This window comes from Ptychodera flava, chromosome 13 (assembly GCF_041260155.1).
Source record: "Ptychodera flava strain L36383 chromosome 13, AS_Pfla_20210202, whole genome shotgun sequence".
NCBI classification, from domain to species: domain Eukaryota; kingdom Metazoa; phylum Hemichordata; class Enteropneusta; family Ptychoderidae; genus Ptychodera; species Ptychodera flava.
In genome coordinates this window covers 8111856-8139512 of record NC_091940.1, presented here as the reverse complement: position 1 = coordinate 8139512, position 27657 = coordinate 8111856, and the positions used below count along the sequence as shown (strand labels likewise).

The 27657-nt window shown below is 36.0% G+C and overlaps 1 protein-coding gene across 1 annotated transcript; it reads left to right on the top strand.

The window, feature by feature from the left end:
* Positions 1 to 835: 835 nt before the first annotated feature.
* Positions 836 to 13369, top strand: LOC139147306 (inositol monophosphatase 1-like). Its single transcript, XM_070718355.1, is given in 8 exon segments — positions 836 to 958; positions 1761 to 1896; positions 4839 to 4941; positions 5412 to 5449; positions 5452 to 5565; positions 8164 to 8272; positions 10901 to 11052; positions 12141 to 13369. Coding segments are annotated over 8 exon segments (867 nt in total). The 5' UTR covers positions 836 to 850; the 3' UTR covers positions 12248 to 13369.
* The last annotated feature ends 14288 nt before the right edge of the window (positions 13370 to 27657 follow it).

Here is a 27657-nt window from a genome sequence, read left to right as displayed (position 1 = left end):
CCCAACCTTCACCAAGCTCACCTCGAGTAGTGTGTCGCCGATAATTGTTAATAGCTTCGTGACTTCGTGACAGCTTTTCAAGTGCAAAATTTTGCATTGTCTATTATTGTAAATATACAAGTCCCACAAGACAAAGCGCTGCGATAAAAAATTGCAATTGGCCGTAAAGACTACACAGATATAAACGTAATCCCAACTAACAAATTACACACTATACGCCTACTGCAAAATCTCAGAGAAAACCAATGTGAATCGGTATGTGACGTAAAGCCAGTCCTTTCCACCTCTCCTAAATCAACAACACTTCAGAAAGAGGAATGAAAATGAAAAAAAAATACTCTGTTCAAGCCAAGACAAAACGTTTTGAACAATACCATCATTATATGTTTGTGGTTTGTCTCAGAGACGCTTATGTGGCAGCCCAAAAACGCTGTGTCGCTGTGTAGCCACTTAATCTATTTTGAGACTCCGTTTCGCCAATATTACTACTAGCAGCACATACAACTTTGCCAATGTAACCTGGAGCTTTGTGATATTTGCCTAACCGCGCTCCCAGAGTGTGTTGTTGAGCAATAAAGTTAATAATACTCTTTTTTCTCTGATCATCTGATTTCTCGAAAAAGAGTGCCTTAGTATGCATGCACCTGTGCCTTTTATGTTTTGGACGAACAGTCAAAAAGTCGAATAATCGTCGTACCTCCCGCCTTATTGTTTTAGTTTTAAAATATACAGAAATCAATAGCACCTCCGAGGCATCCCTGCAAGTTCCAGTGCTAAGTATGTTGTCGCCCTGAAAACAAACAATTGAAAGAAGTGAACATTGGGGGCGTCATAAACAGCACCGAACAAAATGGCGGACAGCAGTAGTAATCAGGCGAAAAAGCCTCGCAGCGAAAATGAAGCCGAATATGACGAGTATTTCAGTGTGGCTGTCGATATTGCAAAAGAGGCGGGACAGGTGAGATGATACAATTTTTTCTTCACTGCAAAGTTATTACCAATGGTGAAATAAAGGTGGGATGGTCCGATGTGATAGTTGTGACAGCGGTTCACCACTTTATGCTCAGCGCTCGTATGCCTTACTTGCATGGCTGTGTCATGACAGAGCCAGGTTACGCTCATTTTTGGGGCTCGTAAACATACGTACAAGTGTTAGTCCGCCCCAGATTTCACTCCGGTAGAGGCCAAGGTATCTGTTTAGTTGTGGGAACAGTGACTTGCCCACTAGCTCTGCATTGCAGCTCGGAAGTCTCAGTTGCTACCGTGTAGTACCGCGAACCGGCTGCCATAATCTCGAGTGTCAGCAGCACCCTACATGTAAACAGATGTATATCGTGAACTGAACTCCAAGCAAGTTCTACAAAGCCGTTTTTATTAATTTGTGTATCCCGCTGTTTTTCTACGGCATGTTTGGGTATATGTATCTGGTTAATGTATAGCCTGCGTGACCACAGAAAAATGCACGATCCGCAGCAAGGTATATAGGCTGCCCAGTATTATAGCACAGGGGAAATGCTAGCTATAGTCTGTGCAATGCCATGCCATGCTGCACCTTTTTAGTTTTGTGCTCAGTGAATATGTATTACCAAACTTCCTTTATTTTGCAGCAATTTTGACTCTTCTACAATATATGGTGGATAAGGGATTGAATGATTTGAGACCTATAAATTGATGGCATAGAATGTGTCTCCTGCATATCTTTGTTTCTGTGTAAGAAATGCACACTGCTGGTAGCATTTATAGTTGAAAATTTTCTGTAGGTGATCCGTGAAGCTTACAAACTTGAAAAGAGAGTCTTGACGAAGAGTTCAGCAGCCGATTTAGTGACAGAAACTGACCAGAGAGTGGAAAAAATGATCATCTCCAAGCTAAAAGACAGATTTCCAGCACATAGGTGAGACAGTTAATGCACTTTTCTACAGCTGAACTTTTTTGCTCTTCTATAGCAGTGTTTCATCCAGACAGGGGGATGGGGAATCCCCCCTGTTGATATTTTGGCACCCCCTAGTAATTTGTCAAGGGGGACCAACCCCCATAAAATGGTGCCAGTGACACCCCAGATATATAAGTAGAACGTGAATCCCCCCTAAATTTTCTGGTAAGGAGGGAAAATCCCCCAAGCAGGTGTACCATTAGAGGTCATTTTGTTGTCTGGAATAACAGGACAGATTGTCAGCCACTCCATTCAAATGTTATCATCTGACTGTATTTAATAATGCATGCCAGTATTCAGACTGTGGTAGCTCAGCCAATGCCTCATTCCCTTAGCTCATGGGCATTCTGTTAATGTTGTTCCTAATTGAAAGTGTATAAGCATAAAATAATAGACATACAAGTACACTTGACATACACAGGGTTTCATGTTTTTGTTTTTGTTGCTTCCAGTGAACTTACATTGTGATTTAAAAATAATATCCTGACAAAGAAATGGGATATCAGACATCAGACAATTGAATAGATTAATACATTCCATTATTCCTTTTTAGCTCACATTATATCACATTATATAATATATATATATATATATATATATATATATATATATACACCAAAAGAGCTTATATTGTAGGTAGGTATCTGTATCATGTATGTATGTGGGGATGTGTGTCTGTCCACATCAAAAAACTCCAAAACCTCAGTACCAACCATCAGTATTTGGTGTACAGATGCACCCAGGGGAGGAGATGTGATTTTGTTCAAATGAACTTGTCGAAATTGCACTTTGAGGTAAAAAAGGAAAAAATCCTGCAAATTGGTAAAACTCTGTAACCACAGGACAAATTTGGTTCAAGCTTGGTATGCAGGTTGTTTATGGTGACTTTAGCTACATTTGTTCAAAGTGTGGTGAAATTTTGATAATTGTATATTTGGGGCAATTTTTCCCATTTTTGGTCTAAAAGTCTTCTCTGACAGCACTTGTTCCATTACCTTGAAACTTGGTATATGCATGATCCTAGGGTTAGTTTCCGCCAGATTTGTTCAAATTGTGCTGAAATTTAAAATTTGTATTTTTGGGCAATTTTTCCCATTTTTTGGTAAAATATCATTTTCTCTGAATTCACGTGTCTAATTGCTTTGAAACTTGTTGTGCATGTTCCCAGGTTTAAACTTAGTTAAGTATACTCACTCTGGCCTGCAACATTGAACCAAATACTATAGTGAGCCAAGTGTCATTGAGATGATGATTGACACTATGTTTACTAGTAAAATTGTGGTGAAATTTTAATAGTTGTATTTTTAGGGCAGTTTTTCCCCATTTACATCAAAAAATTATCTTCCCTAAATGTGCTCTTCCCATTGCCTTGAAAGTTGGTATGCATGATCCTAGGGTTGTTCTCGGTCAGATTTGTTCAAATAGTGGTGAAATTTTCATATCTGTATTTTTGGGGCAATTTTTCCCATTTTGGGTCAAACAATCATTTTCTTCCAAAGTTCTCATTCGATTGCTTTGAAACTTACTCTTCATCCTAAGGTTGTCTTCTGTCAGATTTCTTAAAATTGAGGAGAACTTTTCATATTTGTATTTTTTGAGCAATTTTTCTCATTTTTGGTCAAAAAATCATTTTCTATGAATTAAATATTCTAATTGCTTTGAAACTTGGTATGCATGTACCTAGAAGCAACCTTACTTGAGTATCTTCAAATTGTGGGTGAATTTTGTCATATTTGTATTTCTGGGGCGCTTTCCCATTTTTGGTCAAAAAATCATTTTCTCTTAGCCTATTTTGCAGCGTTTGAATATCCAAAGTTCCAAACATCTAAAGTTATTCAGTGACACATTTAATATCTCACAGATATTTTGAATATCCACCAGTATATTTCAACCACTGTCATTAGGTCATGTTTTTTATTACATTCAATTCAAATTTTATTCACTGTTTTTTTACAAAGAGAAATTCCACTCACATCGTTGGTAAATATATATTATGATTTGCACACCCATGTGTATATACCGTATATCATTATGTGAGATGACAGAACTCAGGTTGGGCGAGTGTGCATACATGTACATGTACTTTCTTCCACAGTCGCAATGAAAGAATGCAGTTGATGTGGCCGGGCCTGTGATGTTCATGTAGCTTCTTCAATACTGTCTTGCATTTGTACTTCAGTCTGAACGGCATTCTGGTTTCAATTTTCTCACACAGTTATCTGTCAACATCAAAGTTGATATTATCATGTGAACTAAGCTGCTTAGTTTATTTTCAAGCAACTGTCGATTTCAATAAGCTTGCTCAAACTGTATCATTGGGACTCAGTTCATATTATCAATTCAGAACAACAGAATGTCCATGCTCAGCTCAGCACAAGCAATATTATAACAGCCTGAATCGGTTTGTTCATATCAGAGTTGATTCCTATAAGTCAAAAACATTACTTCTCCAACATCTGATAAGGTATACACATAGGTGATATACACAACGGAGTGACGCCATGATGAAAGATAGTTTCTGTTCCTCATATGCTGTACTAGAAAGAAGAAGTCAGGACACAAAATACCGTAGTACTTGTATCAAGAGCACAATCAGAAATAATACAATGACAACCTACAAAGTTTAAATGTTAACCGAAAATGGGCAAAAAAGGAAGACTTAGAAAAATTGAGATAATGATATGATTAATGACAAATTTCACTCAACCCTCAGTGTCAAGACTGTCACAAGTGTCAAGACTGTCACAAGAGGTGCAATGTAGATTCTGTTGTTTTAAGTGTTGAGGTACAATTACCTCAATTGCTTAATAAGTGCATATGATTGAAAGGTGCAATGCAATATTAGAATTTTTGTGACGTCCATTATTTCGCACTGAATCCATGTATTTGTTGTGATTTCATCAGCTTTATGGAGAAGAATCTGTGGCTGCTGGTCAACATTGTGAACTCACAGATAATCCAACATGGATTATTGATCCCATCGATGGAACAACAAACTTTGTACATAGGTAAGTTGCTTGTTGCCATTCCCTTACCAGTATATCCTGACTCTACATTGTTCCCTATGCTGGAAAAATGTAAACTGCAGCAATAGCAAGATACATGTACACATGTGGTGTAAGACACTTTTCAGAAAGCTTCATAAAAAATGACGGTAAACCAGAACTGCACCCAGTATCCACAGTAAGAATTACATGTACATGTAGGTCTGATTTAAGTAACTGTACATATTATCTTGTTGTATCAACCATCTGAAATTTAGCATGGTAATGTTTTTTTTGAACAATAACTATCTGAAAATGAATGGGGAAAGTGTGGCAAAACATTGTTGAAAACATTGTTGAATACAAGGAGGAAAACCCAAATTATCACCAGTCAATGATCTACAGTACCAATTAGGCACTATGCATTTCTAGATCAACTTCTGTGCACAACTTGATAACAGCCATTCAAAACTCTCGTCATCTCTCCCTAACAGGTTTCCATTCGTTGCTGTCTGTATTGGACTGGTTGTAAATAAGAAAGCCAGATAGGTATCGTCTACAATGCAATTCAAGATGAAATGTTCACGGCCAGACTTGGACAGGGTTCCGTGTGTAATGGAGAAAGGATACAGGTGTCGGGACAGGAAGGTAGGCAGGGCAGCCATTCACTAACAACTGATGAGCGTAACTTTTCACAGGTCAGCAATCAAAGCAGAAAATCTGCTGATTATTGTGGAATCAACATCCAAAACCATCAAAGTCTAATGGCTGCAGAATATGACTTATTACGTGATTCTGAAAACTAGTCTCATGTCACTACAAAATCTGTCATCACACAGTATGGGCAAAGTTTCAAGCAACTGATGTCGTACATGTCATATTTTTCTGAGTCTGTTTTGTTTAACTGTGTGCATTACAGATTTTTACATCACACCACGATTATTTGCTTTTTTTCTATATTGACATGTAACACTGTATGCAGTCATCCTTGTACCAGACTATTTACTTTATCAACCTGTGCAGCTTGTTTGATAGTTTGAATTAACGGTAGAACAGAATTGCTACAGCAACAGCTGTTAGGTGAAAGTGGCTCTCAGAAACACTAGGGAATCAATCATAATTGGATTGATACATTGTGTTTTTTAAAGTTTATAAAGGAGAATGTTTGGTATTACTGACGTTAGATGTATATGTGCATGAAAAAATGTTTGTATTTGTGCCTGTCTGTCCCTGTGTACTGGTATATGTGGAAGTGTACATTTATGTATGTTTCAACGTATGTATGTATGTAAGTACTTACGTATGTACAATGTACATACCTCTTCTGTACGTACGTACCTACGTACGTACAGAAGATGTATGTACGTACGTACGTACAGAAGATGTATGTTTGGCTCCAGCTTTGGAAAGATCAATGAAACCAGCAGCACGTTTCACATAAGAAAATGCATTATGTTACAAGTGCATTGATGACATTACATGGATGTGTTGGATTCCATACAGTTTTGGAGCATTGAAGTAAAAAAACAGTTTTGTTTAATAATGCAGTCATGACTTCATAACAAAATCTCCAAAATATGTTGACAAAAATTTAACCTACTTCTGCCCATGCTCAGTCGTAACAGTTGTGATGTGAGTTTGTTCAATTTTACATCTCTAGCATTTTCAGTCATCATTTACATGAACTGGGCAAGCACTGCTGTTTCACAATTCAGTCAGTGAATAATTCAGACGTTTTTATTGAAAGGGAGATTAGTTGAAACATTGGTACAGATATGCTACAGAAAGGATCCAGACAGTAGAACAGCTTACATTACAATTGTACAACGGACGTGTAATCCCTATCACTGAGACAGACTCTCAATAGACCCATTAAATCCCATCAGTCATTCCTTCATTTTCCTTTTTAATTATGGGTAATCCCATTCAATGCCAATCTCTATTTATTTCATCTTCAATTCAGTCATGATCAGGAGCTTTATCTTTCATAAACTTTCAGTAACTCATATTAGGACCAACTACAAGTATTAACCCTTTAGCGCCAAATAAGAGTCAATTTTTGTTCGCCTTTATAAAATATACCGCAGTCAAATTTTTTCAGAATTTTGCCAAAATTTTGATAAAAAAGTGTAGCCAATGAAATGTGATGTCTATTTGATCAAAAATTATCAAAAAATTACAGAAAAATTCATAAAATTGCTGAAATCTTGCTCTGAAATTTTGCTGGGAAAAATTACAGCACTCAAAGTGTTACCATGGCATTGTGCTATGTGATATTGTATACAATGGCTGTAGTTTCTCAGTGTAGACCTTTACTTACCCATATAGAGCAAAGACTTCCACTATACTGTCTATGACTTACCCAACGTGTTAGAGTAACCTTGGTAAAAAGTTGTCCCCGCACCCATCCAAAGGTTCATGCATGAAATTGTAGAATGTTTGCAAAAAAAAGATTAAACAAAGCACTGCACTCATAGAACTTGTATACTGTTAGGCTCACAGTGGACCAGTTAGCAAAACGGGAACTAGGCATACTGTCTAAACTGAGGAGTTGCGTACACTTCGGGTGTAAGTGTCGTTTAGTGGTAAAAAACGCCATCAGACATGCCAAACAACCCTTGCAAGTGATGCATTCTGTGCAGGATGTGTGTGGATGTGTGGTGTTGTTTTGACTACCGGTACTGGTGACCTTCCGGACAATTTTTTCAATTTTCACAGAGTTGATTTCTTTGTTATTCACTGATATTACTGATATTACTGCCTAGATGATAAGTACGCCTGACAGTGTTGGCAACTCTTTAATTTAGATACCGGTAGTTCATGTATGTCTAGTCCCATATTGCCAATGGATCAATGCAAACCACCATGGAAATTGGAACAAAGAAGAGGGTATCAGACATCCTTTGACAATAAAACGTGGTTTCATTTCAATTTGACTAGTAGTGTCTTTTCTCTTATGATGAGAAATGTCAGAAAAAATATGTATGTATTGGAATTGCTTTGTAAAAAAAAACAGTAAAATGTGCAAACTTAGGCCTAGGATAGGAACTCAGTGATATCAAATGGCTTCATGATCTTTACTCCTCTGACCATCATCCTCAGATATCTCAACATACCGGTATGTATTACCAGTAGTACACTTGTATGTCTCACCAATTTTCTTTACAGAATATAACAGAGGTAAACTCATCACCTGCTGAGCCACATCTGAGAAGCATCACTAATTTACACGGCCTTTTCTTCCAGATCTTAGCCAAGCGTTGCTTCTTACTGAGGTCGGGTCCAGTCGAGACGCAGATAGGATAAAAACTGTGCTTGATAATATCGAGCAACTTATCTCCGCACCTGCCCACGGGTATCTATCCAATCAACACTTTTTGATATGCATTCTTATATTCAAATTATACAGTATGATTGACAAGGGGTGAGCGTACAGACTGAGAACATGTGATGATCAAAATTACACTAAAATGCCAAGCTGCTCCAATGTTGAAGTATTCTGAAGCAGTAGATTGGCATATTCTATGAGACAGTACATTATATTGTCAACTGAAACAGACACCAGTATATTTCAAGTTCAATAGTGAAACTGTTTAGCTGATTGGTCAGTGAGGATATAGCTCCTTCCAATAATTGTCAATGACACATACTAATTTGAAGCAATAAAGCTAAATTTTGAACAAGAATTACCAGAAGATAGAAATCTACAATGATCACAGTCTTAGCAAGTTCACCCCTTGTCAATACCACTAACAATAAACCCAGGTGAAGTTGAAGTCCTTGGCATGTTCTGATATTTACATATTAATTACATTTTCAACCTGTTCCTCAAGGAATGAGAAATATGAACAATAGAAATCTTCCAATCATAGTACAAAACCAGCCAATCCATATATCCAATCAACGATTCAGAACTTGCCGAGAATGGAAATTTTTCCTGGGTTGAGTTCGGCAACAGATGCTTCTATCCATGAAGGCTAATAGCATTGCCTTGGTGTTCTTTTCTTTTGGCATATGTTGGATCCGTTTCTCTAGACCTCGGTCAGGCACTCATGTTAGTTGGTTTTGGGATTCACAAAAGGAGAGACCCCAGTGCACAATGGAAGAACAATATTTCTAGTCTACTTTCACAACCAGACGGTGTGCATGGGTAATTAGAAATTTCTCCATTGCCTTAGCTTTTTGATTACATCTCCTCAACTGTTGTCCGTGTCAAGCCCTATGAAATGAGTGTGCATTGTTATGTGTTCTGCCATCTTTCTCATCAGAGAGTCAAAATTTCATCAGCGTACAAAATTCCTAAAATGTATCCCACCGATAAAAATGCCAACTGCAACAGATGTATGAAAGGACAGTTTTCTAACGACATCTTCAATGAATATTCTAGTCTTATGAGCTGTCATCCCAGATTTGCATAAACTCTAGTCCTATAAATAGATTTCTGAAACTGAAAGCCATTTAATCTCTTCCAGCCAAATTTAACCCACTTTATGCCTTTCTTTTCGTCAGACACACCTAAAGCATTTTTGCATAAAACATTGCAACTTTTGAACTTAATTACAAGTTTTAAGTTTGACATTACAAAATGGTCAGTGGCATTTGAATGCACGATATAATTATACATGTATCTATGTGTAGACGGCTAACATTTTTAAAATCAAATTTTCAATCAGTTTCAGAATAGTTACAACCAGCTGTGTTGCCACGATAAATTAAGTTTCACTTTATTTGGTCCGTACTTTATGATACATTTAAAACTGTCATTTGTTTTACAGTGATTAGATTTATAAGACTAACTTTGCAGATGATTGTTAAAAAAACTGAAGTCAAAATTGTTATTGCCTGTTTCATTTGTTTCAACGGCTTAAAAATCATGTTTGTTAGTGATATGTTTTAGAAACTACTGAGTAAAGGGTGTTTGAAAAGATTGTGTTGGTTTCCAAAACATTTAAATTGTTTCTGAAATATCACATATTTGTATGTGCATTTATCAAGAGGAATATTGTGTTTCAATACAAATTGTAATGGCAAGTTTTCAGAAAGCTGTTAATCCGTAGTTATAATGTTACTGATAATCTTTGCATAAAAGTGAACAGTGAATATTTAAGCAGGGAAACTTCTGTAAGACGTACCATATTTTATGAATATTTGCACAAACACCCAAAGCACAAATTATTCATTAAAGTTACCAGATAGGAGGACTTCAAATCAGAGTATGTCAATGTATTTGTCAAATTCCGGATTAAAACAAGGCAAAGTCAAGTTTTGATCAGTTTTTTACAATCAATGTGTTCAATTCAATAGTCTACAGCTACATTTTAAAACCAGTGAATTGTCATCTTGTCTGTTAGGAGAGCTCTGTTGATTTTAGAAAGGTTGACGGAGTCGTCATTGTTGGATTTCAATTATTGTAACAACATCAATAAAATTAAATGTTGTTTGGTAGTTATGCTTTGGATGAAGAGAAAAGCTTTGTTTCTCACACAGAGACATGCTACAGACAGATTTATAATGTTGTCAGGATTAACAAAATATTGCACATTCTTTGCATGCATTTTCAGACATGTCAGCTATTAACACTGCACAGTAGACAGTGCACAAACCGCACTATTTATGGTATCTATAGGTTAGAAGGAAATCAAAACTGCACACTAAATGGCATTTCCTTTCTGTAGAAACTAGGCAAATCTGCTTCTATGAGATACAAATATCCAAACTGACACCAAACAGTGATGTCTCTGCCTGTTTGAATCCATCACTGCTATTAGGCAAAGACTGACCTCATAACATAAAAAGTGTTGCCATAGCAACATGGCGTTGTACCATAGTTAGATAGAGTTGATAGTAATAATCATTGCAAATTACCAGTTCAAGCCATAATCCATCAAGAAACTCAACTTCGTTAATTTTAATTGCCAAATAAAGTAGTTACAGATTTCAGTATGACCAGAAAAATCCTGAAGTCATGTCTGCTTCCCAACAGGTTTCGATCGCTAGGGTCAGCAGCTTTGAATATGTGTGAAGTTGCCAGGGGTAACGCTGATGCGTACTATGAGTTTGGAATTCACTGCTGGGACTACGCTGCCAGTGATCTAATCGTCAGGGAAGCCGGTGGTGTTGTGGTGGATACTGAAGGTAATAATCGTCATTTGTGGCTTTGCTGTGTCGGCTGCCTATATATCGGTATGCCACATATACATGTACCGGTATACTGGTCTGTATACCAGTACTTGTATGTATGCCACATATACCGGTGTACTGGTCTGTGTACCAGTACTTGTATGTATGCCACATATACGGTATACTGGTCTGTATACCAGTACTTGAATGTATGCAGTGTCCCCTGTGCCCTTCTGACAAAATACAAGTTGAAACAAATTCTCTGTTTGCATGATGTGATAAGGAAATTTGCTTGTAACTGAATTTGCGATACCAAAGTCCGTGACTCTGCCAGCATAGTACCGGTACATGTAGTACGTATTGTAATTATAAAACTGACAATTTTATTCTAGACTCTACTCACATCTTAAGCTCTTTTAAAGTGCCAGTATGCATAACGTTAATGATGATTTTTTTCACTATTTTTTTTTTGTATGTCATTTATATGTTCCTTTTCTACTCCCCAAACCATTGTAAAACACCTTCATGTAATAATATTTAGCTTGTCAACACAGCCTCTTTATGCATAAAATGCACTGTTATAGGTTATATTAATTTTAAATTCTAGTCCGGACCAAAATTCAGTTGTCAACAAAAACAATGCAGTGTACTGTACACATGTACAGGCTGAGCTGACAAGCTGAATACTGTGTATCTCAACAAGCTTTGGGAAGTAGAACAAAAAAAAACCGCAGTTGACACAAAAAAAATAGTGAAAAGAATTACACAAAAAGTTAACTGGCCCTGTAACCATTGCATGTCTTCTGTGTTCATTTCATGTGAAACTATGATGGGATGAATGCAATAATCAAATTGTTCCTGGAATTTTGGGAATTTAATATAGCAAGACTGCATATATTCTGTACATGTAGCTTGACTTGTGCAGCAGTCGGGCTAGTGTGTAGGTGGTGTACATAAACAAAAACTGAAATATGTTTTTCATCAATCAGTCTTTTTTAATAGCCAAATATCAAATGCCTATTTCATGAAGCAACTGAATACACATAAACAATAAAAGGTAATTTTTACACTAATACTGATAATCATTGTTTGAAATTCAACAGGTGGAGAGCTCGACTTGATGGCCAGACGTGTACTCGCTGCCAGCAGTAAGCAACTCGCAGAATCCATCAGCCCTAGACTAAAACATTTGGTCTTACCAAGAGATTGAAACAGCAACTCTGAAATTCTATGGCTTTACAAAATGAAGGGACCACAGTTGATAACAAATGACATTTCTTCTGGTCACATAAAACCAACAAACACTTCTCAGTTTCAGTTCTGTAAGTTTCAGTTCCCTGTAAGTTTCTTCATAAAAATATACAAAAATAATTTTGATACACTGAAGGACACTGGGCTTAATCTTCACCACAAACACAATCAGATTAACCTAGGGGTCCTCCCTGGTGTATTGAAGCAACCTTACCCCATAGGACTATGGTATTTATACCATTATTCAGCATGAGCCCAGTGTTCTGCAGTCTTGCCGTCATGTTTTTAGTTTCAGCTTAAGGTAGAAGCACCTCGGGACAAACTTTCGGACTCTCAAACTTTTACAATTCTCTTATGATATACCACATGTGGGGGTTCATTTTAAAGCTCTTGGTGAAAGAAAACGTTTCACCGGCTTAGTTTTTTCGAAATTCGAAAATTTTTTTAGTTTTTCCTCCATAGAGCTAACACAGGGGCGGCGGCCATTTTGAATTTCTAATATCGGTAAATCTTGGGTAATTTGTTTCTCTAGTACCAAAATTTGCAGGGTGACCCCCTATTTTTATTCTTGATTTTGAAAGAGAATGATTGAAAGATTCCTTGAGCAAAGTTAGAGCAAAAGTTTAGGTCTTTTACTTTCGAGGTGCATACTACCTTACTGACAAAGTGGATGACGGGACACATATGTAATATTGCACATAGGAACAGGGTAAAATTGTGGCAAATGTTTTGAATGCTCCAAATATAAATAACATTATTAGCTTGAGTTTCAGTTTTGAAAGCTAAGCAGCAGCAATCTTCCCCATGTCTTGTTTTCATCACTGTAGCTCACAGTGACAGTTACAGTATTGCCTGGTATTCACTAAGCTGTTCACCCCCTAATTCCTGTAGACAGGTCCGCATTTGCCATTGAAAACAATGGGTGCAAGCCAAACCATTGTGGCAGAAGGGTTAACAACATTCTATGGCCAGTTTGCCAGCTGAAGTTTTACATTTGTAGTTCAATGTTGTTGTTTTACGTGCGAAGGTCATTCCAAACCTGAATATCATAAACACCATCCATGGTACATAGAATGATGTGATTCTAAGACAAAAAAACATTGATTTTTTTTCTTGTCGCCCCATCCACATCACTTTGAGACTTGTCTTTTTTCACCCTTCTTTGTTGTGTAAAGACAATATAGTGAGCCAAATTGAACAGCTCACACATAATTTTAACAATACACAATATCCTTTCATTAAATTAATGGTCCTGTGTAGAGCTATGTACCTTCCTGACACACCCATAAAATGCTAAAGAAATAAGATAATTCTTTATCTGCTGTCCGTGAAAAAACAAATTACTGTTGTGATAATCCTTTAGCAGAGTTGTCACGGTAAATACTAACAAAGTAACATCAGTGCATTATTATTTCTTAATGGTAGGGGTCCAGAAACAAATTCAAAATTTATTTTTAGCCCAAAAATTGTACATCATATTCAATTAACTTATACTCTCTGGACATAATGTAAAAGGTATTAGATCATTATATAGATACAGTATATTGATGCTCATTTTCACAAAATTACAGATGACTTTTAACCGCCAAAATTGTTCTCCTAACTTTGTAATTGAGTGCACTGACTGTTTTAATTATGGTACAAAGCTGAAAACAGGTTATTGTGATCGTCCATAAATCAAATTCATACGATTCTCTCAAGACTTTAATGAGCTATGCAATCAAAATTTGAACTTGTCAAGGTAACTGTATGTGTTTATCCATTTCAAAGATAACAAGCCATATTCACCTTCTCATGAAGAAAAATTTCAGAGCTTCTCCGAACCGTGTGATGCTGTGAAGAAACATGAGCTGTTTTACTCATCATAAATCTGTGGCCATGACCTTTGGTTCGGCTGCATTGTTTTCAATGTATGGGTAAAACCAACTACTGAGCAAATTTGATAGGGTAGTCCCAAAAGCTTCAAATGCTGCCATGCATCCCTTGATGTAAACTCAAGCTAACAATTTCATTATTTAATTGAGCAGGGATTTCAGAATTCTCCTGTCTTCTGAAACTGTAATTTTCTTTCATGTAAGAAGTCATGCGTACATGTACATAAAGCAAACACACAAGTGAATATTGTGAGACCGAAACCACATGCAGCCTTTAGATATTTATATTGCCGAAATTCTCAAGTTATGTTTTCAGTGAACATTTTACCGGTGTATCACTACTGCATTCTCTTGTAGATATAATGAACAACCTGCAATTCTTCCTTTCTGTTGATAATAATAAGTAAGGGAGAGAGTTGTAATTGTAGTAGCGAAGATTGAACCTTCTTCATTCTACATGAAATATGCCAATGTGTTGAAGCTTGGAAGGTTATAGCTTACTGGTAGATTGTAATTATTTATAGCAACTTAAGGAGTCTGAAGCTAGGCAACCATCGTGTAGCTGATTGGCTGTTTGGAAATGACTCATAATTGTCAATGATATCCAGCCATCCAATAAGCTACAAGCTTCTGTGAAGTTGCCCATTACCAGGGGACATTGTGATTACATTTCTTTAGAATGCTGGTAACATTCATTTTCATGAAACAGTTGATTCAGCTATTCTTCTTTCATCCCAACATATTGTTCTTTTATTGGACTCTCATACAGGTCACATTTACCAACCATTTCCCTTTCCTTCTTGTGCAAGATATGAGGTGGATTAGTATTCATTTATGCAGATTACATTAATCAGCATGACTCTAGTATTAATTATGCTAATGATTCCTTATCAATATGGAATATTCATGTACCTTGAACCTTGCATTGTAATATCTCTTTCTAATAATGAGAATTTCACATTCAGAGAAATATTGTACCATCTTTTAATCCTCGTCAGTATTCGCTCCATTATTGATTTTTTTCGGGGACAATAGGACATCAGTTTTGCAAATCTGTACCAGCTTTAACTTTTCATTGTATTTCAAAGGCTACCTCCGAAAAAAAGGAGTTTATCCAATAATCATGCAGTCACGCATGACTATATATGTCACACAATAAGTTAGGATTGCTGGAAATATATTGTAAATTTCTCTACAAAAGTTTAATTTTCTTATGATAAAAGCTCTCATGATTTCTCCTATTAAATCTAGTTCATCTCTTCACCATATTAGCTAACAGTGGACCATTGTCAACTATTCACTTTTCAAATTCGGAAGTACAAAGGAGCAGGACACCTGTTGACTTGTATAATATTTCTTGTAAAGTCCGCTTTAAAAGACAACCCAATATTTCCCAGTGGCTGCATTTTTCAGTGTTCTTTCAATATGCAAACTTGATTTGCTTCCGCTGCTGTGTCATAGGTAATGTTATTTCTTCATCAGCAAATATTCTCAGTTCATACAAAGTGATAACGAGAAAAGACCAATCACAGACGAAACATTTTATGAGCTGCATTTCAAAATAAGTGTTTCAGGCATAAAATTAAAAAAAAGAGTTAATTTCATAACAATTTTTTTCAAATCAGTCATGTGTTTAGATTTTACATGGAACATTCTGTGTCTGCCCAATTAATGTTTGCAGACGTCTTTTAATTATTTTCAGCATCAGAAGATAAGGCAAGCATTCCTTACAGCTCATCAATGAATAATGAAGTGTATACACTCATTGAAATCACTAGGAATTATCTATTTCTGTCATCGTTTCTTTCAAAGTTGAATATTTTTCTGAAAGATGATCTCAGGTTGCCATGACACTTTACTTATAGCTACTGCACTACGAATTGTTAATTGCACCGAAATTGACATAGAGTAGAGATTTAAATATTTCATATATTGTTCTGAAAGCAATGACAAAAAAATTGATGTTATATCAGGTGTTGACGACTCACATCATGGAGAGAAGTCTGCTTCAGTCAGATGTCTTTCAAACCTTCGTACAAATAATTTTGAAGCAGGCTGCCTCTCCATCTACACAGAAGAAAATTATATCAAATGCCGTTTGTGTATTTTCAGTACAGGTGGTGTCCTGTCTCACCAAGGCATGTGCACTGTCGTGTATCTTGTCTCAGACAGGACAGTTAACTTTGCAAACTTGTCATGTGTACAACCTCAAAGATGAATATTTTCTGCCAATATGCAAAAACAGAAAGCTTTCCATTAAAGCTCTGAATTGTACATTTTGAAATAATTACATTGATGTGATAGATGTTGTATTAAGTGTGCTTCAGGTCACAAGTGAGCAATTTCACTATGAGAAATAGAATATTTTTTGTGTTTGTATTTGTCATGCATGGTCAGATAGAATCAAGGCATACTGTAGTACAAAATGTGGGAATGTGAGGAATATTTGGAGAAAATCAGTTGAATAGCAGGAAAGACAAAGACCCTTTTATTTTGGGATGAACAGTCAACCTCTTTGTAAATTCACCCTTTCTGGTATGTAAAGAGATTTCCATATCAAAAGTATAGTTTCTCCACAATGCACATGTGTGCATTCTTTCAATTCTATCCCACTGAGCATGGTGTCCGTGGGATGGTATTTGTGGAGACTTAGAGAAATTTAGATGGAAGGTGAAGCATGCGTGATGCATGGCATACCAACACTGGAAATGTTTTGAAATTTGACTTTTTGATGTTTTAATCAGGTATTTTGCCATTCATTGTACCAGTATGTCATGAGTCTAGCCTCTGACAGACTGACTCCCGTTTTCCTGACTCTTCTTGGCATGGTAAATCATTGTTCATGTTGGACAGTGAGTGAGATTAGATCCATGACATCTACAGGCTGAAAGACAAGAAGTGTCAGCATTCTTTATCAAGCTTTATAACAGAATCCAGTCACAGAAAATTAGCAAAGTTCAGCCACAAACAACAAAATTTGTTGCATTTTTCATCTTTTTCTGTAAAAATCAAAAATTATTATTTTTCCTCAGAGAGAAATGTCACTAAATTTTACGTCAAGTGCTTCTCAAATCCAAACATATTTATGTAACCTTTGACCTTTGACCTTGAGTTTTGGTCAGATTCAGCAGAATATGAGCAAAAGTTTGAAACTTCCATTTCAAGATACGTACCATCTCAAAGCTCCATAAGCTGTATCTTTTGGCTATATTTTCAGAACTTTATTTTGTGGGTTCCCTACAATTTCTGCATTGAATCCCTAAACTGTAATTTAATGCCAAGTATTTAGCATATCAACACAACCTATATGACTATAATCTCCATTGTTATTGTTAAAAATTGTATTCAAGTCCAGACTAGAATTCATTGGTAAACAATAAACAATGATCACTACACACATACAAGCTGTGTTGACAAAAAGAATACCCAAAAAAATTTCAGCATGACAAACAGATTAGGGTCAGACATGGTAGTTGATATACAGAAGCAGAATACTGAAAAATTTGCCACAAGTTACAGCTTATGTCCCTTCAACCCTCTTATACGAAGGAGAGGCCACCAGGGGGTCAAAGTTCAAAGGTTAAAAGGCACATCAATATGTCAATTTTAAACATACAAAGATTGTGTTAGCTACAAAACAAACATTGATTTGGGAGAGTAAGACAAATATTACCTCTGAAAAGATTTACGAAGTTACTAACTCTAAAATGATGACTGTTCGTAAGATTTGGTTTTTACTTTGTTCCTGCACAGAATTAGATAACACCTTGTACATGTTACAGCCAACAATAAATACTATTTTGGGGCATTTATGCACAATAGAATGGTGGTTTTAGAATACTGAGTATTTAATGAATGTGAATAAATCAGCAAACTACAAAAGCACTTGTGCATTATTGTGTGTGACTTTGTTCAATCGGTGACCCAGTGCAAGAGGGGCATAACTGACATTTTCAACAAAATTGAGTGAGAGGGGAATAAAGGTTTTAAAAGTCTCTAACTCCAAAATTCAATTTGTTAGTAGTTAATTGTTTTATGGGTAAAGGGTGATGTCATAGATATATAAAATGTCATAAATGAATGTTATAATCATGCAATCATTTTTATTTTAATTGAAAAAAAGGGGAGTATGCCTGTGTTGCACTAGCATTTCTTGAGCAAAAAGAAGAAGTACCTCATCATGAGTTACGCCTTTTATAGGATGTACTGTGGACTATTTTATTTTCACTGGAATTTATTTTAGCGGAAAACAGATTTTCAATGTTTCACTGTGATCTTATTTTCACTTCGCCTAGTCTGACTTCATACAAAGTATAGATTAAAATTTTCACTTGGATTTTAGCGAAAAAAGGTCCGGCAAAAACAGTGAAAAATAAATTCCAAGTGAAAATATAGTATTCCACAGTAACTCATCATATGTTATTCCTTTTTGCACAGGTCAAATTTCTGTTTTTGATGATATGAAATATTCATGAATAGCATCCCCATTTTAAGTTGCGTCCCTATGGCAATATCAGTTACGTTGGCCATTTTTACTTAAAATTTTCACAAAAGATGCATTTCACATTCCTTAACGAAAATATATCAAAAACTCAATTTTGACCAAAACATGTGTTACGCCTCTCTTGCTCAGGGCCATCACAATGAGGTTGTTGAATACAGAATTTTAGTACAGACTAGAATTATAAATTCTGTCAATATCGCAAACAATATATTGTGTTTGCAAAGCAAATACCTTGTATTCTAACATACTCTTGGAAGTTGAAGACAATGTACCAACTGTCTAAACAAAATTATCAAGTTTAGTCCCGGTAAATGATATTAGAGAACAGTAATATGTTATATAATTGGTAGTTTATCATGACACTTGTTGAATTTATCATTGATTGGCAATTATTGATTGAAAAAAGTTAAGAAGCAGCTTGAAATACCTAGAAAGCACATGTATGCTTGCAATTCTTTATACTTAAACTCAATTCTTTCATCAAATGTCGAAAACAAAAACATTATGCAAATATCTCATATGTTGAAACTTTGCATCTCTTAATTGATTTCAGTTCAACGAGTCTCCATCAGCAAGCCAATAAATTTAACGCAGTGAATGGAAAATCGGCATTTTTGCCAGATCTTGAGATAATCTTAGAGGTTGACTTGCCTTATTAATGGGGCTACAAGTTTTTGATGATTCATAAATATTCTGTACTATGCTTTTAGACCATGCATCTTTAGTTGGAGTTTTCATTTGTTTTGGTTTTTTTTTTGGTTTGGTTTTAGTTTGTTTGTGTTTGTTTTTTGTGGAGAATAAATTGATTCCAACAAAATGGCAAATGAAACAAATGTACATGACTGTGAATGTGTCGAGAGAAAGAACAAAATTGCATAGCAACTATTCTGAAAATACTAGTCATTTAACCAGGAAGAAGTGAAAGAAAAATCTATAAAATCATATCATCATATAAACGCATTCAAGATATCCTTCTTAAAGTCTTGTTAACTTTGTGATAAAATCATCAGCTTTGTTCATGTTCTTGTTAGTGAAATACAACGTATTTACCCTTGAAGGAAGATAGAACTTTAGTTGCATAACATACGATTAGAGGGGAACTTTGATTCCATCATGGGTAGTCATTTTACGCCGGAAGTGATACAGATTATAACGTAATGGAACAGCGCCCTCTGTAGTCAGGTGTTCACTTTCTAGTGCTTTTTCAGTCAATCATAGCTATTAAAGGCAGGATTCTTCCACTCCACTGTGCAAGATTATTTAAATAAACGACTGATAACATGAAAAAGTATGCCATCTGTACAAAATAATTCCTGCTATAGCTGTAAATAAATTTAGAAATTATGTACCAGTTCAGTTGACAGCAAAAAATGAGCTATGAGGTGTATTAAAATGTTAACCACTTTCATAAGATGCAAATATGTAAAGACAATCTTTACTGTAAATAAATTTAGAAATTATGTACCAGTTCAGTTGACAGCAAAAAATGAGCTATGAGGTGTATTAAAATGTTACTAACAGACAAAACCACTTTCATAAGATGCAAATATATAAAGACAATATTTCACAGTCTGTCTGATCAAGGTTATAAGTCACCATTTTAATTGCCCAGTAATTTGCAAATTTTCACGCTTTAACGCTGCCAAAAGCTGTTACATTTATGCTGGGAACTTCCAAGTCTGGTCTAAAATGTTCATGATACATTAACGCCTTTTTAATTTTTATTTTCCAGCTTGGTTTAAGAAATTACCATGGCTATCTCTATTGTATGTAGTATCCATAAGTTTTAATTCCAAAATGATATGAAATCAATCAATCAATCAATCGATCAATCAATACTTTATTCATCCCAAACACTGGGCAATTAAAATGGTGACTGAAGAAAATTTACATCTCACCTGTAACCATGTCAACAAGGACTCCTTACTTCCATGCTTCAGTGTTCCTTCTATACCTACTCATAGCTCCTCAAGTGTCATGGATGGTGAGAGTTGAAGGGTATTTTAAAAAGAGTGAAACTTGAACTTTTGAATTCACTGACTGTTTTATTATCTGTACATCATTTCAGGTAACAGAAAAATTAACTTATTCTGAGAAAGGAGAAAGAATGGAAAATTATCAAATATATTATTACTGTCAAGAAAGTAGGCATGGGTCATTGATACGAAGGGAAACATTTAATAACAGATTTGTTTGTCTAAAGTGTAGATGCAAAGTTGAATGGCTTGAAAGTGTCTATATATGTATATACTCCAGGTAGTTGCCAAGAACACTACTAGATTTTGTACAATATTATAACCTTGATCAGATAGACTGTGAAATATTGTCTTTGTATATTTGCATCTCATGAGAGTGGTTTTGTCTGTTTGTAACATTTTAATACATCTTCTTTTGACCCAAAAATTATCAGTAGATTGCAAAATTGAAGTTTTGGGTGGTTTCAAAGTGTAACCTTCAGAATCTGATTTCTCACGGCAGTATTTCATGGTGGTAGATGCACTCCACAGGTGTGTTGTCATAACGATAGATACTTAGTGAGTCCAGAGGAGAAAAGACATATACCATGACGCTGTGCCATATGCCTTATGCTTCCTGATTTCAGAATTTGTGCGTATTCCATAGATCATATAATGAGATTTCACAGATGAATGTTTGATCTTTAAAACTTCAAGGCCATCAATATGCCAACTCTTCCGAAAACCTGACAAGGTTTTTATCAATTTAGAGAGATCAGCACACATGTACACTTATAGACTGCGCTGCTAGTGTTAGAATACCGTTTTAAAGATAGTTACAAAAGACATTACCACCTCCAATTGATTCAAGATGTAGGCTGTAAGGAGAATTTCTCTGTGTTTACACTGAATGGTTGTTTAAACGCGTCTTAACCTCTTGAGTGCCAAAGACTGTTTTTGCCCCCTTTATAAAATACACCCCTGTCAATTTTTCTCAGATTTTTGCCAAATTTTTGAGAAAAAAAATAGCCAATGAACCGTGATGGCCATTTGGTCCAAAATGATAAAAAAATTAATTGGTAAAATGTTGCACTAAAATGTAAGTGGGAAAAGATTTCAGCGCTCAAAGGGTTAATATGCAGACATAGTTCTGTAAAACAAACTGATGAATGCATCAATCAATGTCTCTACTAGTTTGACTAAGCTTCTGTATTTGCCAATAAGTATAATCAATCTAGTGTCTGTCCATCAATTTTCAGTTCTCCCAAATACTGGGCTTTGTAGAACTGGATGGACATATACTAGACTATGATAAAATGTAGTCAAGGATTACTCATTTATTTTCAAAGATGGTACATAAATTTGGACCAGTCGTTGATAAAAAGTCATTTGCTTGTTTGCGTACTGAAACAATACCTATTAACACACTGTGCATAATGAAAGCCTCTTGTTTTTGAAATTGAACATTAAGTAATTTTGTACCCAAAGCTACAAACACACTAAAGTTCTGCAGAGCTCCTTATTTGCCAACGAATTCAGTGGAATTCAAAGCATGGTTTAGAAGTTTGTTAGAAAGACCCTTTGACTCGGTGAAAGCCAATACAGTCACTGCAAATTTCCACCTGAGTATCATATCATATGAGGTTATTACGAAAATACCGCAAAGGATGCACGAGGACATTGGCGCAGCGTATCGCCCGACAAAAGAGACGATTTCAATTTTGAAATCATAAACTTTCCCTTTTTGTCAAGCAATATACCATCATCTCCAGCTTATGGTGTGTATATTTCACAACTCCTTAGATACAGTAGAGCATGCAATTCATATGAAGACTTTCGAGTTAGACACAGCCTATTAGCTCAAAAGTTAGTGAGGCAAGGATTCTCAGAAAGTAGCTACGGTAGATACGGAGATGTTGTATCAAAATATGACCTGTCTGTTACTCAAATGATGAGTGACAGCATACCAAATTTTGACTCACAAAAGTAATTTGGTGAATTCACCAAATAACAATGGATTTGTCGCTTTGGGTCAATCTTGACGGGTGCGGCTAGCTGGCAGGGTACGCTTACCCATTCCGGACACCTGGTACCACCACTATTTTGTGGTTCAAGATGACCCCATTGCCTTTGTCATTTTCAATATGTTCCTTGGACCTGGTAACTTTCTTAGTTACCTTTAATGATAACGATTATTGGACCTGATTTGATGTCTATTGCGGTATTTTCGTAATAACCTTATTATTATACATCTTAGATTCCTGACTGGGACATCAAATTTTCAGAATAGTGACCGTTTTCGTGCAATGTCCGATTTATAGCGCAAGTGTGGAACGCTATCTCGGACGCGATTCTGTCAGTTCTGAACAGTGTGTGTGTGCACTACACACGTACGTACAGAGCGCGCGAGACATGTTCTGGCACACGTCCAATCACGGGCACTCTGTTGTTCTGAATTGATAGTCTGAATAAACTAAGCAGCTTATATGTAAATACGAACTTTGATGATAAGAAATTTATAACAGAATGCCGTTCAGATTGAAATGCCGACTTCGCTACAAAACCAGATCAAGGTCGGATGTGTCTACGTGAACGTCACAAGCGACCACATCGACCGCATTCTTTCGATGCTAAACGCCGCGGCGGAACGACGCACGCATATATACGCGTACTATCATAGGGGATTCGATCTCCGATGATGACGATGATGATGATTAAATATTTAAAAATGAAGATAAATAAAAATATATTTGGACTCAGTAAATTTGTTGTTGTTGTTGTTGTTATTGTTGTTGTAGTTGTTGATACTATTTGCAGAAAAGAACAAAGTATGCGCTGCAAATTTCAACACAGCCTAACTATACATGTGCGTCGCAAATTCAACACAGCCTAACTATACATGTGCGTTGCAAATTCAATACAGCCTAACTATACATGTGCGTTGCAGACTAACTATACGTGCGTTGCAAATTCAATACAGCCTAACTATACATGTGCGTTGCTGCCTAACTATACATGTGCGTTGCAAATTCAATACAGCCTAATAATGTAAGGGACCGTCTCAGATTGTCGCAGAAGTTCAAAAGCGAAATTATTCGTTAAGGGGGGGGGGAGGGGTTTGACCTCCATTCAATTAGTGAACTTCACTTTCGCACTTTTATTTTGTGATCACAAGTTTTCGTGTGTTGTTTTTAAATTAAAGAAAAACTGCACACTCGTGCCAACAAATTTGTAACTGTTTCCATCTCGTTTGTGCCCCAAACACAATTTACCGATAGGAACATTGTATCCTAAACATTTCATTCATCAAATTATACAAAGGAAAAAAGTATCATTTTTTTAAATGTGCTATTTATAAGCGTCTGCTCTAACTACTAGATGTCTTTGTTCTCACTTGTTATGCACCTGGTCATAGTCGTTTTAATATGATTGAACATGCCTGGGCCCCCTTGTCAAAATTTTTCGCTTATTTACCGCCCCTAGGCTACCAAGTACAAATTGCGTGTTCACAAAGACAAACAACAGCACAAGAGATGCAAAAAGGGAAAGTAAAATAAAATGAAACTTTTATGCGGTAAAATGCCCTGTTAGTACTCAAATCTGATCGTTTACTTTATTGTAATGTGGCAAGGGGAATACGTCTTTAGTAGCTATAGCAAAATGCAACATTGTACTCTCAGGCAGACATGAACATTTCGCACTTTTGAAGTTTCGTTTAGGGGGAGGGGGAGACGGTTTTGATCTAAACGAAGAAATTTCGTTTCTTGAACTTCTGCGACAATCTGAGACGGTCCCTAATGTTAGGCTGTATTGAATTTGCAACGCATAGTATAGTTAGGCTGCAACGCACATGTATAGTTAGGCTGTATTGAATTTGCAACAAATTTACTGAGTCCAAATATATTTTTATTTATCTTCATTTTTAAATATTTAATCATCATCATCGTCATCATCGGAGATCGAATCCCCTATGGTACTATATGTACGTTTGCGCGACCTGCGCTGTGTCGTTTCACATAATGATATACATACACAAGGGTGTGCAAATCATTTCTGGACAACATTATTTACCGATGAAGTGAGTCGAATTCCGTCGTGAAAACGACGTATCAAATTTGAAATGGCATCGTAGCACACATCAAGTTATGAAAATGACAGACATGTAGTAAGCTTAGATATTCGAAATATGACTGAGAATAAATGCATCGCTAATCCTGACTATGTGCGTTACAAATTGCCGTTATCCGGTAGTGACTTTGGATGTTCGAACGTCGCAAAAATACGCTAATACAGCAAATGCCGTTCTGTGGTTTCGTCATGCGCAGAAGAAAGGACATTTTTTTTTATTTCACTTCGTAGTAAAAACCTTCCAATATAATATTCCAAAGAAGAACATTTAAGTTTTTTTCCAGTTTTAGTGAAAGCCTTTCAATAGAACCCGAAAGATTTTTTCAAATGTGCATTTCTTTTTACTCAGTCTGTTTTGGTCGTACGGAATGTGAACAAGCCTTGCAGGTCAAGGGTTACATTTTCACATTTTTTTCTTTGTTTTCATTCTATATTTTACGTTCTATCGTCAGTGAGTTACATTGCAAATATAAAAAAAAATTGTTTACCTTTTGCGGAGTAATAGTATCTGTCCCCCCGTCCCCCCTTTTTTGTAACGCATGTCGTCAGGTTCCATGTTCATATGAGCATACCCTTGCAGTGCGGACGCAGATATCCGAGACGCGCAAAATCGATTTTCCTTCGTGGGTGGTATGGAACGCGAAAATTTCAAAAAAAAAATCACTAAATCTAGCGCTACACATTGTAAAGAAATTTCGCCTATAGCTCATCGAGAATTCATTTTATGTTACTTATAACTAGGCGAATTGAAAGATAGATAGTTAGAATTACCAAATCGTACATTATTTAGTGTCTTATTTGTTTATATTGCAGAAAAATCGCGAAGTCAAAATGTTGTCTCGTGCGTTTTGACAGAAAATACAACTCATTCACTCCCGAATTTTCCGGTCGTGCTCATTCCATGTGTCTTCTCCAAGTTTGATTTTGTCACTGTCCTTTTACACAGAAATCAAACTTTAACGCTGTGCCCTCAGTTTTGGCGATAAGGCCGTGAGACGGAAATGTTAACTTAAAACAGCACTGACTGATACAGGTAGTCCTTGCAAATCCCGCAAACAACAGTTAAAGCGCATGCGTGAAGGTTGCCCTCTGGCGACGATACTCATTGACGCGTTTCTCAAAGAATCTCATCCTGAACTTTTGCGCGGGAGAAAGTATCTCCCCTATAAAAGTGCAGAAAATTAAGCATAAAAATAAGGCGATTCACTGAAGCCTTGTATCTCTGAAGTGGTCAATATAAATTTACTATAAACATAAATGGACTTTTACTGATTGTCACTGATTTTTCTGAAATGCACACTTGCATATTGAGCCAGAAAGGGAAAAAATTACAAGAATCACAGCTTCAAAGCTATACCTGAGTTCGATTATTTTAACAATTATTGTTCCAAAAGTACAGGCTAAATTGATGAGGTTATGCGATTAACCGAAACTAAAATTCGTATTATAAATCTTTTACAATTTGATGAATAAATATCTTATAACAATACAACAACAATATAAACTTTATTTTAACTCTATATCCATGATAGGTATACGCCTCTTTTCACAAAGGTCAAACACAAAGAAAACTTATACACAGAAGACAAAGTACAGGATAACAACAACATTACAACACAGACAGGTTTCATGTAAAAGTGTACAAAAAGCTTTGTCGATAAAATTTGTAACTAGCCTGCTTAAAAACTCTAACACTTGTACAACTTCTTATTGCTGTAGGCACATTGTTGTACAGGTAATTACTCGAAAAGACTGCTTTAATAATTCGGTTCTAGCAAATGGAGCTTGTAGAGCTTTATTACCAACAGATCTTAAAGATCTTTGTGGATCTTTGTACTTTGTTATCATATCCCGGATGTATGGAGGAGACTGGCCACAACATACCCTTGTAAACAGACACTACTAGGTTGTACTTATAGCGATGGGATAGCAGATACCATTGTAGAAGTGTAAACATTTCAATGGATGAGGTACCAATGTCACAATTCAAAATCAGTCGCATTGCCCGCTTTAAACGACAGTTCAAGTGATCCATATCCTTTTGACTACAACAACACCAAACACCGAGAGCATAATCAAAATATGGTAAAATGAAACTGTTATAAAACTGACGCCTTGCTGAAACTGGTAAAATGCTTAAATTCTGGCAAGAAGATACAGATTACTCTTTATTTTTTCACAATACTATCAACACGTGATGTCCATGTTAAATGACTCTGAATCTTCCACACCAAACAGCTTTTCACTTTCTACATTTTTCAATATCATTGTCACAATCTTATGACGGAACTTTGAGTTCATTTTCAATCAAAATTCATAAAATTGCAGCAAATCTAGATTTAAATGATTTATGTCTTCAGTGGCAAAAAATCATTGTTGTAATGACATCTCAAAAAGAAATTTAAATGTTTCAGTCTTGTGACAGTCACGCATCACGCTCACTGGCCGTCAGTCCATGTAGTGTTGATCTGAAAGAATAAGTTCACACCACTTATTAATATACATGCATATTAAAAACCAGGAAATTTATCATTTATTATACATATGTTTTAAAGTATTTGTCAATGATTATTCATCAAGTCCTCAGTCAATTGTTAGGTCACTTTAGTGCGTGAATTTTATAAAGAATGACACTCTTTGAAAATTATCTCTTCAGTGGATATACATGCATGATATAGTAACATATATCAGTAGCAGATATTGTTATGTAAAACAAAGGATTTTTCTCTATCTCAAAACATCGTTCCATATCAGCTGTTCTGTGGAATCGTTCGGACTTAATGTCAGCATGCTCTCATTTATTTCTGATAGGATCTCATCTCACAAACTTAATGCACATCTGAACTCCCAATAGACTCCCTATACTTGATATGAACTTCAGCCTACTTGGTATACATCATTGCCCTCT